Source organism: Anabrus simplex, chromosome 1, assembly GCF_040414725.1.
Source record: "Anabrus simplex isolate iqAnaSimp1 chromosome 1, ASM4041472v1, whole genome shotgun sequence".
Taxonomy (NCBI): domain Eukaryota; kingdom Metazoa; phylum Arthropoda; class Insecta; order Orthoptera; family Tettigoniidae; genus Anabrus; species Anabrus simplex.
In genome coordinates, this window is record NC_090265.1 from 254,631,375 (window position 1) to 254,645,019 (window position 13,645).

Sequence of the window (13,645 nt, forward strand, 5' to 3'; positions counted from 1 at the left end):
TATTTTCAACAAAGTTTACATACAATGGCAGGACACTATGGACATATTATAGTACACAACAGACAAGTAAAATTCTAAGCACATATTAGTGCCTTCACTTACAGTAATATAAAATATACACAAATACAAAAAACACTTGAAGTATGTAACAGAAAACTATGTAAAAGAATAACCATCCCAAATAAACTAGATCTCACGTTACGTCTCAAAAATACACTAGTTTTAGTTTCCCTCATACATTTAATGAAGGACGCGCGTGCGCGCACACGCACGCACGCACGCACACACACACACACACACACACACACACACACAAAAAAAATTAGTACAGAGAATATATTTAAATTAATACAGTTGAGTCTTTGTCCCATTCCACAATTGGTTGTTTCGTTGCCTGTTTCTCATTTCTACAGGGGTATTTACTGTTTGGAGTTTTTTCTAGATCATAAATCACAGCTCGTGCACTCTGTTCAATTTTCCAAGACTGCTTCATTTTCAGCAGAAGCGAAGGAGACTGTTGATAGTTGGACATTATCCCCAAAGGATTACGGACCTAGAAAATGAGAATTTGATCAATTTAAAAAGTATTTTTTAAAAGCATGAGATCTTTATTGTAGATCTGAATGTGCTTCAGTAATAATGGATCATGGAATGGTCAAAATACTAATGCCGTTGACACCTGATGTAATCACACTACACAAAAATATGGAAACTGGCACAAGCAGTAAGATCATATGTTCAAAGAAATGTATTAAAATAATAGAGATCAACTTATAAATCTCATTTTTTGTCCCGGATAGGCATCAACTCAACTAAGATTAGGTTGAATGGCGAATCCCACCTTCCGATACTTCTTTGTTTTTATTGCTAGTTTATGTAACTATGTAACATAATCCAGCTTAAAATCTAATTACATTATCTAAAAAGTACATGTTTCATACCTAATGTAGAACATCTTCAGCTAAAAAAAAAAAAAAGATACAAAAATTGACATAAATGAAATAAAAAACTCATTATGATGATAATAATAATATAAAATGTTCCTTCATGTTGGGTTAAAACCTCAACAAGTCAATGTTCAAGTATGAGATAAAAAAAATCTGATGTAAGGGATCTTCTTTCTTCAAAAGCTGGAGAAGTATGTACTTAAAATGTAAACTTTAAAATACGATGATCGGGGGAAACTCCTAAAGAATAACTGAAGTTGATTTTTTTTAAATTTTTTTTTTTTTTAAGTTTTACAATGTTGAAGGGAGTCTGTAACGAAAGAAATGACCACTATAACACCAGCACACAGATATACACGAGGACGGACCCACCATAATAGCCCAACATCAAGCAAAATACACGAATGACCAAGACCATATCATCTGCTTCCTAACTCAAGGCATAAGACTCCACTCACAGCTGCACATGCTTACCTCTGTCTATATAATCGGACAGCGCCATCTGTCAGCCAAAATTACTTTAATCATAGGTCAAATTGGGGTAATTTTTTCTGGGGAATCGGAATCTGCAATAAAAAATGGAGGGTCCTATTTAAGATTCCCCTCCGACACCACCAGAGGGTGTGGGAAGGGGGTGGAGTTTGGTATCATTGGATGTCCCCTGCCGAAACAACTTTTATTACCCATTTCTTTTGATCCGATGTGTAGTTTTAGAGATATTGCTCTGATAGATTAAAATGGCCCACCCTGTATTAGTGAGAAGTTGACTAGCGTTGTGCATATTACATTGTCTTGTGCTAGCCTAGTTATGAATATGAAAGTGTCGTGAAATTGATTAACAATGAAGATAAAATTAAAATTCTTCAGGAAGTGGGCAGACTATTACATCTTAAGCACGTAAAGTTGGCACAAATGTAAAATTCTCACCTTCAACTTTAGTCATCCGAACCAATGCTAGGTATTGCCGAAGCGTTGTGTTTAAGAAGGCACTCAAAGTCGTTCTCTCACACATGAGCGAGTGTAATCTTAGAATATTTCAGGATAGAAGAATGTAGCCAGCAAACAATGTTTAATAACTCACTGATCCAAAACAAAAGGCTTCAACTAACAGTTCAACATTACATTATTGTTTTAGAAAGAGTTCAAAAATATGTTGATACTTTTAAGGACCCCAGTACAAATGCTTTCATATTTGTTGTCTCATGTTTTCACACTCTCCTCTCATCTTCAGAAACAGTAGATATAGTTTTCATTGTACCTGTACACAATGTAAAATGCACGCACGCATGTAAAAAAAAAAAAAAAAAGAGAGAGAGAGAGAAAGAGATAGTATCAAGTGTTTTGCATCCTCAATAATACATTTTCTCGTTTAACACGTTATATTGGTGACCACCTAAGAGGATGTGCCCCTAGACAAGTATGTAACCAGGTGGTCTCAACACAATGGAACTCCACCGCGACAGAAATTGTTCACAACCACCTGAATGCTACACACCCTGGTCAATGAAAAGAAAGAGGAGGAATTTTCACCTGGTCTGCCAGATTGCCTAGTTTAATCTGACAGCACGGAGTGCCGAGCACTGCTCGTCGCGCAGTGAGCATTGTGGGCGTTGGAGTGACGAGCAATGCTCGCACAGTACATGCGTGTACTGTACTGCAATCTAGCGGTTACGATCACAGCTGTTTGTGTTTTAACTCATTTCTGCTTGAAGTGGAAGGTTTGAGCATTCGAATGATATACTTTGATCCCTATTTTGATAGTGTTTTGTCACTGAAATTCAAGTGATATTTCAAGGAATGTTTATCTCTGCCACCAGGGGCAAGCACTGTTTTTGTCTGCTATCTGGTGACTACTTCTTGCATTATACTGTACTTTCATTTCCTCTCGGGGAAGAACCTGGCTGCCAACAGAATCATTCAGGGCTCTCTTGAGAATGGTTTTCGCCCCCGTCCGTTTTCCTTATCACACGCTGTCTTGCATTCCGTCGGTCTTGAGTGGAGATGGCTTTTATAACCAAGTGCGGGTTTTCGAGCTTGGAAACAGAGGATATTTTAGAAGAGTTGAGTGGATCTGACGAAAGTTTGTTAGATTCAGATGGTGATTGAGTGATGTGGTTGAGATCACTAAATGCAAAGTCCTCAGTTCGGAATCAGATACAATTGATAGTGCATAGAATGGCAATCTGCATGTCACAGCTAATACATTTTGGTGGGAAAACCTGTCTAATTACGTGGGTCAAATAGAGCATTTTATAGGGGAACCCAGGACCTCATAATGAAGCAGTTGGGGAATGTGATAATGTGATGATGTGACGGTTAGTGGAACTAATAGTTCGTGAAACAAATTTATATGCTAAGCAAAGAATCCGATCTCGGGGCTTATTACCACTTTGTTCCAGAATGCAGGATTGGAAACCAGTCACAAAGGATGGACGAGATATATGTTGTGATTGCTGTTTATATGCTAATGGCTATAACACAAATGCTTACGTTACAAAGCTATTTTTCTAAAAGCTCTATTCTGTCTCTGCCAATTTTTGGGCGAGTTATTTCAATGGATGTATCTGAATCAATTAATAATTTTATGCATTTCAACAACGAGGCACTTGATACATATCAGGGACCCTCAAAATTTTCAAAATTTATCCAATTATGTTGTTTGCTACAAACAGAAAATTTGGAGACAGACAGTATTTCGGTGTCCAGACTGTGAAGCGGGTCTCTGTGTTGAGGGATGCTTCAAGATGTTCCACACCAAACTCAACTATTAAGGAAAGATATCATATTTTCCAAAAAAAATGGAGTTTTCTAAACATGCATGTGAAAGTTTTACTGGAATCTGTAAAATAGTACCAACGTTGTGTTGCTTTGAATAAAGCCTTGCATGAATCTGGAAAAGTTTAAATACCGCGCTCAGAACTCGTCCTACAACACAGAGACAACCGGGCATTTAAATCCACCACACTGAGGGGTTAATACCTCTGGATTTCTTCCTGTGGGGCCATTTTACACAAGTAGTATGTGCTCAGCAGCTAGACGATCCTGAGAGCCTTTGAAATCTCATTCCAGCAGCCTGCAGATATGTAAGGCCTGATTCACAATTAAAATTAAATGCAACAAATGAAGACCACCAACTTAGGTACCATGTAAAAGCATGTGGAGAGTGCACACAAATGAAAGGCATGGGTCCACAATTTTCGTCCACAGTATTAACAATGCAAGATCCAACCTTCTACAGTTAAGTTTATGCAGAATGTAAGATATCAGCCAATCAAAACACTCTGTTGTTCAGATATTCATAGCTGCACAATGGTATCAGATGAAATGGTTAGTCACAATTTATCAGACTCAGGACAAGAAAAAGAGAACAATTCATACAAAGATACAATGCTGAAAATTAACATATGGGCATCAATTTCCCATGGATTTAATTGTGAAAGAAAAAAGGAAGGACGTTATTTAAGTTCGTACATAACCTATTTTGCTATCTGGCCACAAGCAGTTATTTTAAATCATCAGTCAGCTATAGAGTAAAAAGCTTCACTTGTTCTCTTTTCTTATTGCCTAATACATTTCTTTGTTTTTGTTTTTTAAGAAGGAAGCCATATTTTTCAGTGTCAACATTTGTATTGTTTAATGTAAACACCTACATCCCAATAATTTTATGAGCAACATAAAGCGGAACCAGTCCCGCAGCCCAACCTGCAGATGGGAGGTGCGTGCATGATAGGAAGTCTGCAGTAAATACACTGTCGCGTAAGCTATTTCTAAGAAACAAAGAAACACAAAAATAAAAGTACTCGCATATATCATGCAAGGAGGTGTTGAAACTGCCTCCCTTTGTTGTTCAAGCATTTCTGGCACCTACTTAGGAAACTGTTCTATACCCTTCAGTAACTTTGTACCCGTTCGAACAGAACCATAGGAAATGTCCATTTCCTGAGCAAGTCGTTAAAGTGATTCTGTAGGAGACATTTCCAGAGCATTACCAATGTTACCTACAGTTTCTTGTGTGAGTACTGTACGTGGTTTATTACATTTCTTATCAAGAAGACTTTTCGTCTTACGTAATTTATTCACTAATCCATGAATCAAAGTCTGACCTGGAACTTGAACTCATAAGTTATGAATTTCATTATGGTCCATATTGACAACTGCTCACTATCAAAGGGTAGAGAAAGGTCCTCCTATTCAATACTATTAGCTTAATATAGTGTCCTATATAATTGGTACCAATAATAGAGAAAATAATCTGGTATGTCTTAATTTAGAATCGAAGTCTAAAACATTGATGAAGTCTGACTACACATTTAAAATTGAAACCAAATGACAAATCCAAACTGCTGCAGGTGGTGTTGAACCATGCCGTCATCCTTACAGTAACCAAACTGGTTACTATGTTTTCTAATCAGATCATGGCAGAAGGTGATCCAATGAATGTAGGGTCAAAACTAGTACTACTTATATAGGACACTATATTAAGCTAATGGTATTGAATAGGTGGACCTTTCTCTACCCTTTGATACTAGTACTTGAACATCAGGAAACTTCTCTTGAAATAATCTCCTTACAACACTCACACTGTTTGTACGGACATATGAATCGCATATGAATACTCTTTGGGGAACAGAATACCAATACCCGACTTGAGACACCTAAGTCATTTCCCCAAATTCACACACTGTATGAATGTCACCAACAAAACACATGATACGTTTGCAAACGTTCAACAAAGTCTGAAACCTGGCGTGATAGCGTGGCCTTGAGTATATCCGGCACTGTATTTCGCCACCAGCTGACTTACTCAGGAATTCCCGCGCAGAGTACGGAGCAGTTCCACTTTATTCTGCTTATCCGTTAATTTTCATTGCTCCAACAACGCTAAATGTCAGTTCAACGGCACACTCAGATGTGCATTAATGAAGAAGGCCAGCTATTCAAATAACAAACTGGTGCTGAGTTACCCGGATTCGAATCACATGACATTTCTATCCTTGTCCAGCCCTCTTTATTAAAACAGCCCTTTTCAGGGCCACAAAAGCATCCAGTTATGGAATAAGCATGTATGAAACAACATAGCCATTATCTTAATTTTTGTAGTTTTATTACCTTTCTGGTAGAGCAGAAAATAAAATATATTTATTTATAAAATGATAAATGGAAGGGTATGTATAGGTATTTTAAGGCAGAAACAGGTTCCAAGAAGGACATTCCAGGAATCATTAATGAACAAGGGGAGTGTGTATGTGAAGATCTTCAAAAGGCACAAGTATTCAGTCAGCAGTATGTAAAGATTGTTGGTTACAAGGATAAGGTCCAGATAGAGGAGGAGACTAATGCTAAAGAAGTATTAAAATTTACATATGATAACAATGATATTTACAATAAGATACAAAAGTTGAAAACTAGAAAAGCAGCTGGAATTGATAAGATTTCTGGGGATATACTAAAGACAATGGGTTGGAATATAGTACCATATCTGAAGTACCTATTTTATTATTGTTTGCTTGAAGGAGCTATACCAAATGAATGGTGAGTTCCTAGAGTAGCCCCTGTGTATAAAGGAAAGGGTGATAGACATAAAGCTGAAAATCACAGGCCAGTAAGTTTGACATGCATTGCCTGTAAGCTTTGGGAAGGCATTCTTTCTGATTATATTAGACATGTTTGTGAAATTAATAACTGGTTCGATAGAAGGCAGTGTGGTTTTAGGAAAGGTTATTCCACTGAAGCTTAACTTGTAGGATTCCAGCAAGATATAGCATATATCTTGGATTCAGGACGTCAAATGGACTGTATTGCGATTGACCTGTCTAAAGAATTTGATAGGATCACGGGAGACTACTGGCAAAAATGAGTGCAATTGGACTAGACAAAAGTGACTGAATGGGTTGCTATATTTCTAGAAAATAGATCTCAAGAGAATTAGCGTATGCGAAGCTTTATCTAGCCCTGTATTAATTAAGAGGGGAATTCCTCAAGGCAGTATTACTGTATTGGACCTTTATGTTTTCTTATATATATAAATGATATGAGCAAAGAAGTGGAATCAGAGGTAAGGCTTTTTGCAGATGATGTTCTGTATATAGTAATAAATAAGTTACAAGATTGTGAGTAACTGCAACGTGACCTCAATAATGTTGCGAGATGGACAGCAGGCAATGGTATGTTGATAAACAGGGTTAAAAGTCAGGTTGTGAGTTTCACAAATAGGAAAAGTCCTCTCAGTTTTAATTACTGCATTGATGGGGTGAAAGCTCCTTTTGGGGATCATTGTAAGTATCTAGGTGTTAATATAAAGATAGATCTTCATTGGGGGTAATCACATACATGGGATTGTAAATAAAGGGTACAGATCTCTGTACATGGTTATGACGGTGTTTAGGGGTTGTAGGAAGGATGTGAAGGAGAGGGCATATAAGTCGCTGGTAAGACCCCATCTAGAGTATGATTCCAGTGTATGGGGCCCTCACCAGGATTACCTGATTCAAGAACTGGAAAAAATCCAAAGAAAAGCAGCTCAATTTGTTCTGGGTGATTTCCGAGAAAAGAGTAGCGTTACAAAAATGTTGTAAAGTTTGGCCTGGGAAGAATTGGGAGAAAGAAGACTAACTAGTCGACCAAGTGGTATGTAATACCAATATAAATGGTCCGTTATTGGACAGTATAAATTTTCCAGCTAACTCATTCCTGTTTGCCAGAGTTTTGCCCCCATGTGCTATGTTGGGCTCATCAGTTGGTAGGTAGCACACCCACCAAGACACTGGCTAGTGCATACCGTGCAGGCCACTGCGTAGGCTACTTGGAGATACCGGCAGTGCCAATGCACTATGAGAGACTTCGTCTCGCTACCAAAAAATTGATGCCTGCTTGGCCATTAGATGACATAGATGCCGATTCCCATAGGGAACCTGAAATATTCGTCCCGAATGAGTAAATTTATAATACAAATATAAATAAAATATAAATAGTCCGCTGTTGGACATTATAAATTTTCCAACGGCCTCCACGGTATGCACTAGCCAGCGTCTTGGTGGGTATGCTAGGTACCAACTGATGAGCCCAACCTAGCACTTGGGGGCGAAACGCTGGCAAACAGGAATGAGTTAGCTGGAAAATTTATAACGTTCAATAACGGACCATTTATCTTGGTATTATAAATTTACTCATTTGGGACGAATATTTCAGGTTTCCTATGTGAATCAACATCTATATCATATGATGGCCAAGTAAGCATCAATTTTTTCGTAGCAAGACGAAGTCTCTCATAGTGCATTGGCACTGCCGGTAGCTCCAAGCAGCCTACGCAGTGGTCTCCACGGTATGCACTGGCCAGTGTCTTGGTGGGTGTGCTAGGTACCAACTGATGAGCCCAACCTAGCACACGAGGGTGAAATGCTGGCAAACAGGAATGAGTTAGCTGGAAAATTTATAATGTCCAATAACAGACCATTTATATTGGTATTATAATTTTTTTTTTTGCTAGTTGCTTTACATCGCACCAGCACAGATAGGTCTTATGGCGACGATGGGACGGGGAAATTAAGGTACAGCCCCAGCATTTGCCTGGTGTGAAAATGGGAAACCACGGAAAACCATTCTCAGGGCTGCTGACAGTGGGGTTCGAACCTACTATCTCCTGAATACTGGACGCACTTAAGTGACTGCAGCTATCGAGCTCGGTGGTATTATAAATTTGCTCATTTGGGATGAATATTTCAGGTTCCCTATGGGAATCAACATCTATATCATAAGTGGTATGTTCCGAGGTGTCAGCGGAGAGACATTAGTAGAAGAATAAGTTTGGGTGGCGTCTTTAAAGGTAGGAAAGATCACAATATGAAGATAAAGTTGGAATTCAAGAGGACAAATTGGGGCAAATATTCATTTATAGGAAGGGGAGTTAGGGATTGGAATAACTTACCCAGGGAGATGTTCAATAAATTTCTAATTTCTTTGAAATCATTTAAGAAAAGGCTAGGGAAACAACAGATAGGGAATCTGCCACCTGGGCGACTGCCCTAAATGCAGATCAGTATTGATTGCCCTTTTTTTTTTCACTTTTTCTTTGAATGTTATACCGTTTGATTCTTCTTATCTACCCAGTACTTCATTCGTTCTGATCGCAGTGCTCTTAATTCGTCTGAAATCTCTGCAGGCCTTCTGTGCATCATTTCAGTTGAAAAATTTCTGGATTCTTAAGGAGGGTGATAATTTTATTCTTTCAAAAAAGGCTTTCACAGCCGCAGATCTTAAAATCACAGGAATAGAACCAGCTTTTGGGTGGTTAGGCCGTGTGCATTATGCAGAGTTTCGTCCAAATGGCACGTCTGGACGAAACTCTGCATAATGCACACGGCCTAACCACCCAAAAGCTGGTTCTATTCCTGTAATTTTATTCTTGTTCTCTGCATCTGTAATTTTGAGTGCACCTGTTCTGAGATCCCCTTGAATTTCTTTGATCCAATACCCTCCTGCTTTCTTTCCCAGATTTCTCATCACTCGTCATAAAATCCAGTTTTCTGGTAATCGTAAGACGTGAAAGAAATAGGACATTCTTTTCTTCTTCATCATGTTGGTAACTGGGTCAATCTCGCGATAAACAGTTTCATTGAGGAGGATTCTACAGACTCCTTCAACCTGGTACTTTTTATCTATGCAAGTGCTGATAATTCTTCTTTCAGTTTTAAAGAGCTGATCAGTTCTGTTTTCATTTTTAATTTGGAACAAGGTTTCGCAAGTGTAAGTGGCTTCGGGCAAAGTTACAGTTTTGTAGTGTTGGATCTTAGTGTCTATTGTCTACTGACAAGCATTTTTTGTTGCAAGTTGACCAGGTTAGAAATTGTGCTTTTTTCCTTTTGTTGGTTCTACTTATCCATGTTGCTTTCTTGCTTAAGTTGTGCATAACGATTTTTCCAAGGTATTTTAACTGTAGCACTATGTTAATTTTTTGATCATTTATGATGACTCTGGCAGGACGTTGTGTTTACGGTGCACTATGTCTTCTGGTATGGGCTAGAGCAATATTGTTACTTTCATTGATCTGTCTCAGCTTTATCCTTGGCTTTGACAAGATGAAAGTGACTGAGGTATGAGTGATGCTAGTAATGCCATTCCTTATGCAGCCAGTCCCTGCTATGAATGGTGTGAAAATGTTGCTCATAGGGTCAGTTGGTGCATGCATTTCAGTGGGCTTGGCAGACTGATATGTAATAGCAACGGCTGGCTCAGTGAGGAAAGCAACGGGAAACTACCTCACTCCTCATTTCCCTAGTACGCCTCTTCAGTGATGCCTAGGCCATTTATGACAGCTGATGGCGGAGCTGTTGAGGATCCAACCAGCCTTCGGGCTGAGGACTAAACATACATACATCGTTTATAAATAAATCCCACCCCAAAATTTCAGCGGAGGCAGAAAAATAAGAACGTTAAACATTCATACTGGGAATTTGAACCTGCATCCATGTAGGCTATATTAACACCTCACATGGTCCGTGAGCATTCCAACAGAGCTAACTCAGCGCACGGTGCATAGTCAGTGGATGTTAGTTTATCCAGTATGCTGTATGTGAACTTAATGCACACTTACACATTGGCAAACATTTCGTTTTTGGTGGCAGTGGGTTATTCAGGGCAGTATTCCACAATCCAACATACGAGATCTTCAGGCTATTAGACAGTGTGTGTGCAGCACCATCCACACTGTTACCAGCAGGGCCTGATGTTTGTATTGTAAGATGTCTATACAACGCGTGTAATCTAACACTAAAAAATAAGGGGCAGCAGACTCACATGGTATGCATTTTTTAATGAAGCGTAGGTAGCGAGAAAAGAAAACACAAGAAAATATTAATCAAGAAACACTACTATTTCTTCACTGTAGTTGAAAATTCCAGTAGGTATAGAGAACTGTATGCTATTATAACATGGATTACAACACCCAGAGAGAAAAGCAATATTCAAGGAGTGGAAATAGAGTTCCTTAGAAGCATGCTTGGAAGACGAAGGAGGACCGTATAAAGAACTGCGAGATATGGGAAAGACTGACGATAAAGAAACGGAATAGGGACCAGTAAACTGATGTTTGGCCACATTGGTAGGATGGAAATGATGAGAATCTCTAGAGCAATGAAGGAATGGAAGATGACTGGAACAAGACCAGGGGGAAACCATGGAAGACGTGAATAACTAAAGTAGAAGCAGCAGTGGAGAGTTGAGGTGCGAACTGGCCCAGAGTATTCAGAGAAGAATGGTGAAAGAACAGACAGAAGTGGTGACTGCTGGTCCATTACCCCACCTGGCAGGGAGTTGGATAAAGGGTGTGGAAGAAGAAAGAAGGAGCTATTATAATTATGACACACAGAAAAGTGACCATAATTAGATATTTACAATATAAATTAGTACGTATTATATTTCACATTGTTACTACAAAGAAAAGAATATGTACTGCATCCAACTTTCATATCTCACCTTCAGACCAGCCTGAATGACTGGCGATGAGTCGGGAGTAAGGAACAACTTCCTCTTTAAGGATAATTCATTTTCTTTTTCACGATCACTGCTATTTTCATTTTTAGTAACACAAGGATGTCTATCGGGTTGTTTATTCTTGCTCTCTAGAGTAGATTTATTTCCACCTCTGTATGTAGAGAAGTCAATTTTATTGGTCTCAGCATCCAAGTCAGTCTCCAATAATCCCTTACGTGAAGGCTTGCTTTGGATATTGTGCAAAATCACCTGCTTTGGTTCTTCTGTTACCTGGAAAGATTTGAAAAATGTGACCAACACAAAATTAAGAATCACACTGTCAATTGAAAGTAACTGAAATTTATATAGAGTCAACTCTCGATAACTCAGACTAAAGGGAAATAAGTTGTGCCTAAGAAGTGAAAACTAACCAAGTATATAACCTATACAATACTAATACTATACTGAACTTAAACTAAACAAGGTTATCAATACATAACAGATACTGTAAAACAGAAACACAAATAACATAGCTAGATATACTAGAACTATAAAACTGATACAGTGGAGTACTAGTTTTCTGCACTAACTAAATTAATCAGTGTGATTTGGTAAGCCTATTATAGAAGCACATCTACCCCCACGCTGATAGGTTTGAAAAAGCTGTCAAGCTTCTTTTGTGAAAAGATTTTATGTTGCCTGCGAACAGTTATCTTGTGTGCTGTCCTAAAATGTCAATAGAACGGCTATTGCCCTTAATGATGTCAAAGCTGTTTTGCTTGTAGACAACACTCCAGCACATCCAACTGCGAAGATGTATAATAGTGATGGAAGTTCAGGAGCAGTGTTATTTTAGCATGCAAAATATTGTACAAAGGGAAGTTTCTCAATTAAGTGATGGTGGCACTGGAGGAACCTCAGAACAAAGAAGACATGTGAGAACAAAGAACATTGCAGAACATGGGTACCTACATCAAGTCAACAGGAAATTTTTATCTGGGCTTCCAAATTATACAATCAATCACTACTGATCTGCATTTAGAGCAGTCACCCAGGTGGCAGATTCCCTATCCATTGCTGTCCTAGCCTTTCCTTAAATGATTGCAAAGAAATTGCAAATTTATTGAACATCCCCCTTGGTAAGTTATTCCAATCCCTAACTGCCCGTCCCATGAACGAATATTTGCCCCAATTTGTCCTCTTGAATTCCACTTTATCTTCATATTGTGATCTTTCCTACTTTTAATGACACCACTCAAACTTATTTGTCTATTGATGTCATTCCACGCCATCTCTCCCCTCACAGCTCGGAACATACCACGTACATGGTTACTCTGTATTGAATGATGTTATTCACAGCAATTATAATAAGAAGTTATTTCTTGCCCACCTATTCAATACAATCCACCTTTTGGTGTTTACAATTTCATACAATTAATTTCTCTAAGGGACCTGTTTCGCTCACTTAATGAGCATCTCCAGCCTTAATTAATCTTAAAATGTGTTCTTGAACAGTTGTGAACATATTAAAAAGTCAATAGTCAATATTAAGATTACAATAGTCTAAAAACCAACTTACATCTTAAAAAAAAAAAAAAAAAAAAAAAAAAAACCCACATTAAAGCACTTCTTAAAAAAATGATAACATAAATAATTAAAATTATCACATTTTCAATTCAATACATTGTGTCTGAAACCAATATTGAATCTTCATCTTAAGAACAGCAGTAAATGCTTTTCTATAAAACATCACCAAGGTGAACACCAATCTTACAGAAAACGAAATTGAAATGCAACTTGTGTGACGTGGTGTATCCAGAATGTGTGTATTAAAATAGAGTGCCCACAGGATGAATTGTGAAAACACAATAATCCATACTGCTTTAAAACATGACAGGACGCAAAATATGTGCAGGAGTCAAATGTGGGATCCAGTTGAAAATGCTGATCAATTTGTTTACAAATGTAGGTAGCAAGTTGTATTACGCAAATTTGTGAGGTATAGAACGTCGTGCTTGACCTCCGACCAATTTATACAGATAGTGGGATCTGTAGAAAAAAAAAGGGAATTTAATATTATAAATGTGTATGAATTTCCTAACTGACGAACATTTAAACGGGAACTTACTTGTTATAATTAAGATGTTAGGTATGTCCTACTGGTCTGGAGTTGTTAACTTGTCTGCAAGTGCAGGTCCTAGTATTGTATTTGTGTGATAGAGGTGGTGGGG

The 13,645-nt window shown here is 38.2% G+C and overlaps 1 protein-coding gene across 1 annotated transcript in view; it reads right to left on the reverse strand.

Annotated features, from left to right (window-relative positions):
- Nucleotides 1-282: 282 nt before the first annotated feature.
- The window catches only part of LOC136864669 (cell division cycle-associated protein 3), a 70,312-nt gene continuing 56,949 nt past the window's right edge, over nucleotides 283-13,645 (reverse strand). The window contains exons 5-6 of the mRNA XM_067141972.2: nucleotides 11,418-11,705; nucleotides 283-553 (exon numbers count right to left, since the gene is read on the reverse strand). Of these exons, the coding sequence (XP_066998073.2) occupies nucleotides 341-553; nucleotides 11,418-11,705 (501 nt within the window). The 3' untranslated portion in view covers nucleotides 283-340. The remainder of the gene's footprint in view (nucleotides 554-11,417; nucleotides 11,706-13,645) is intronic.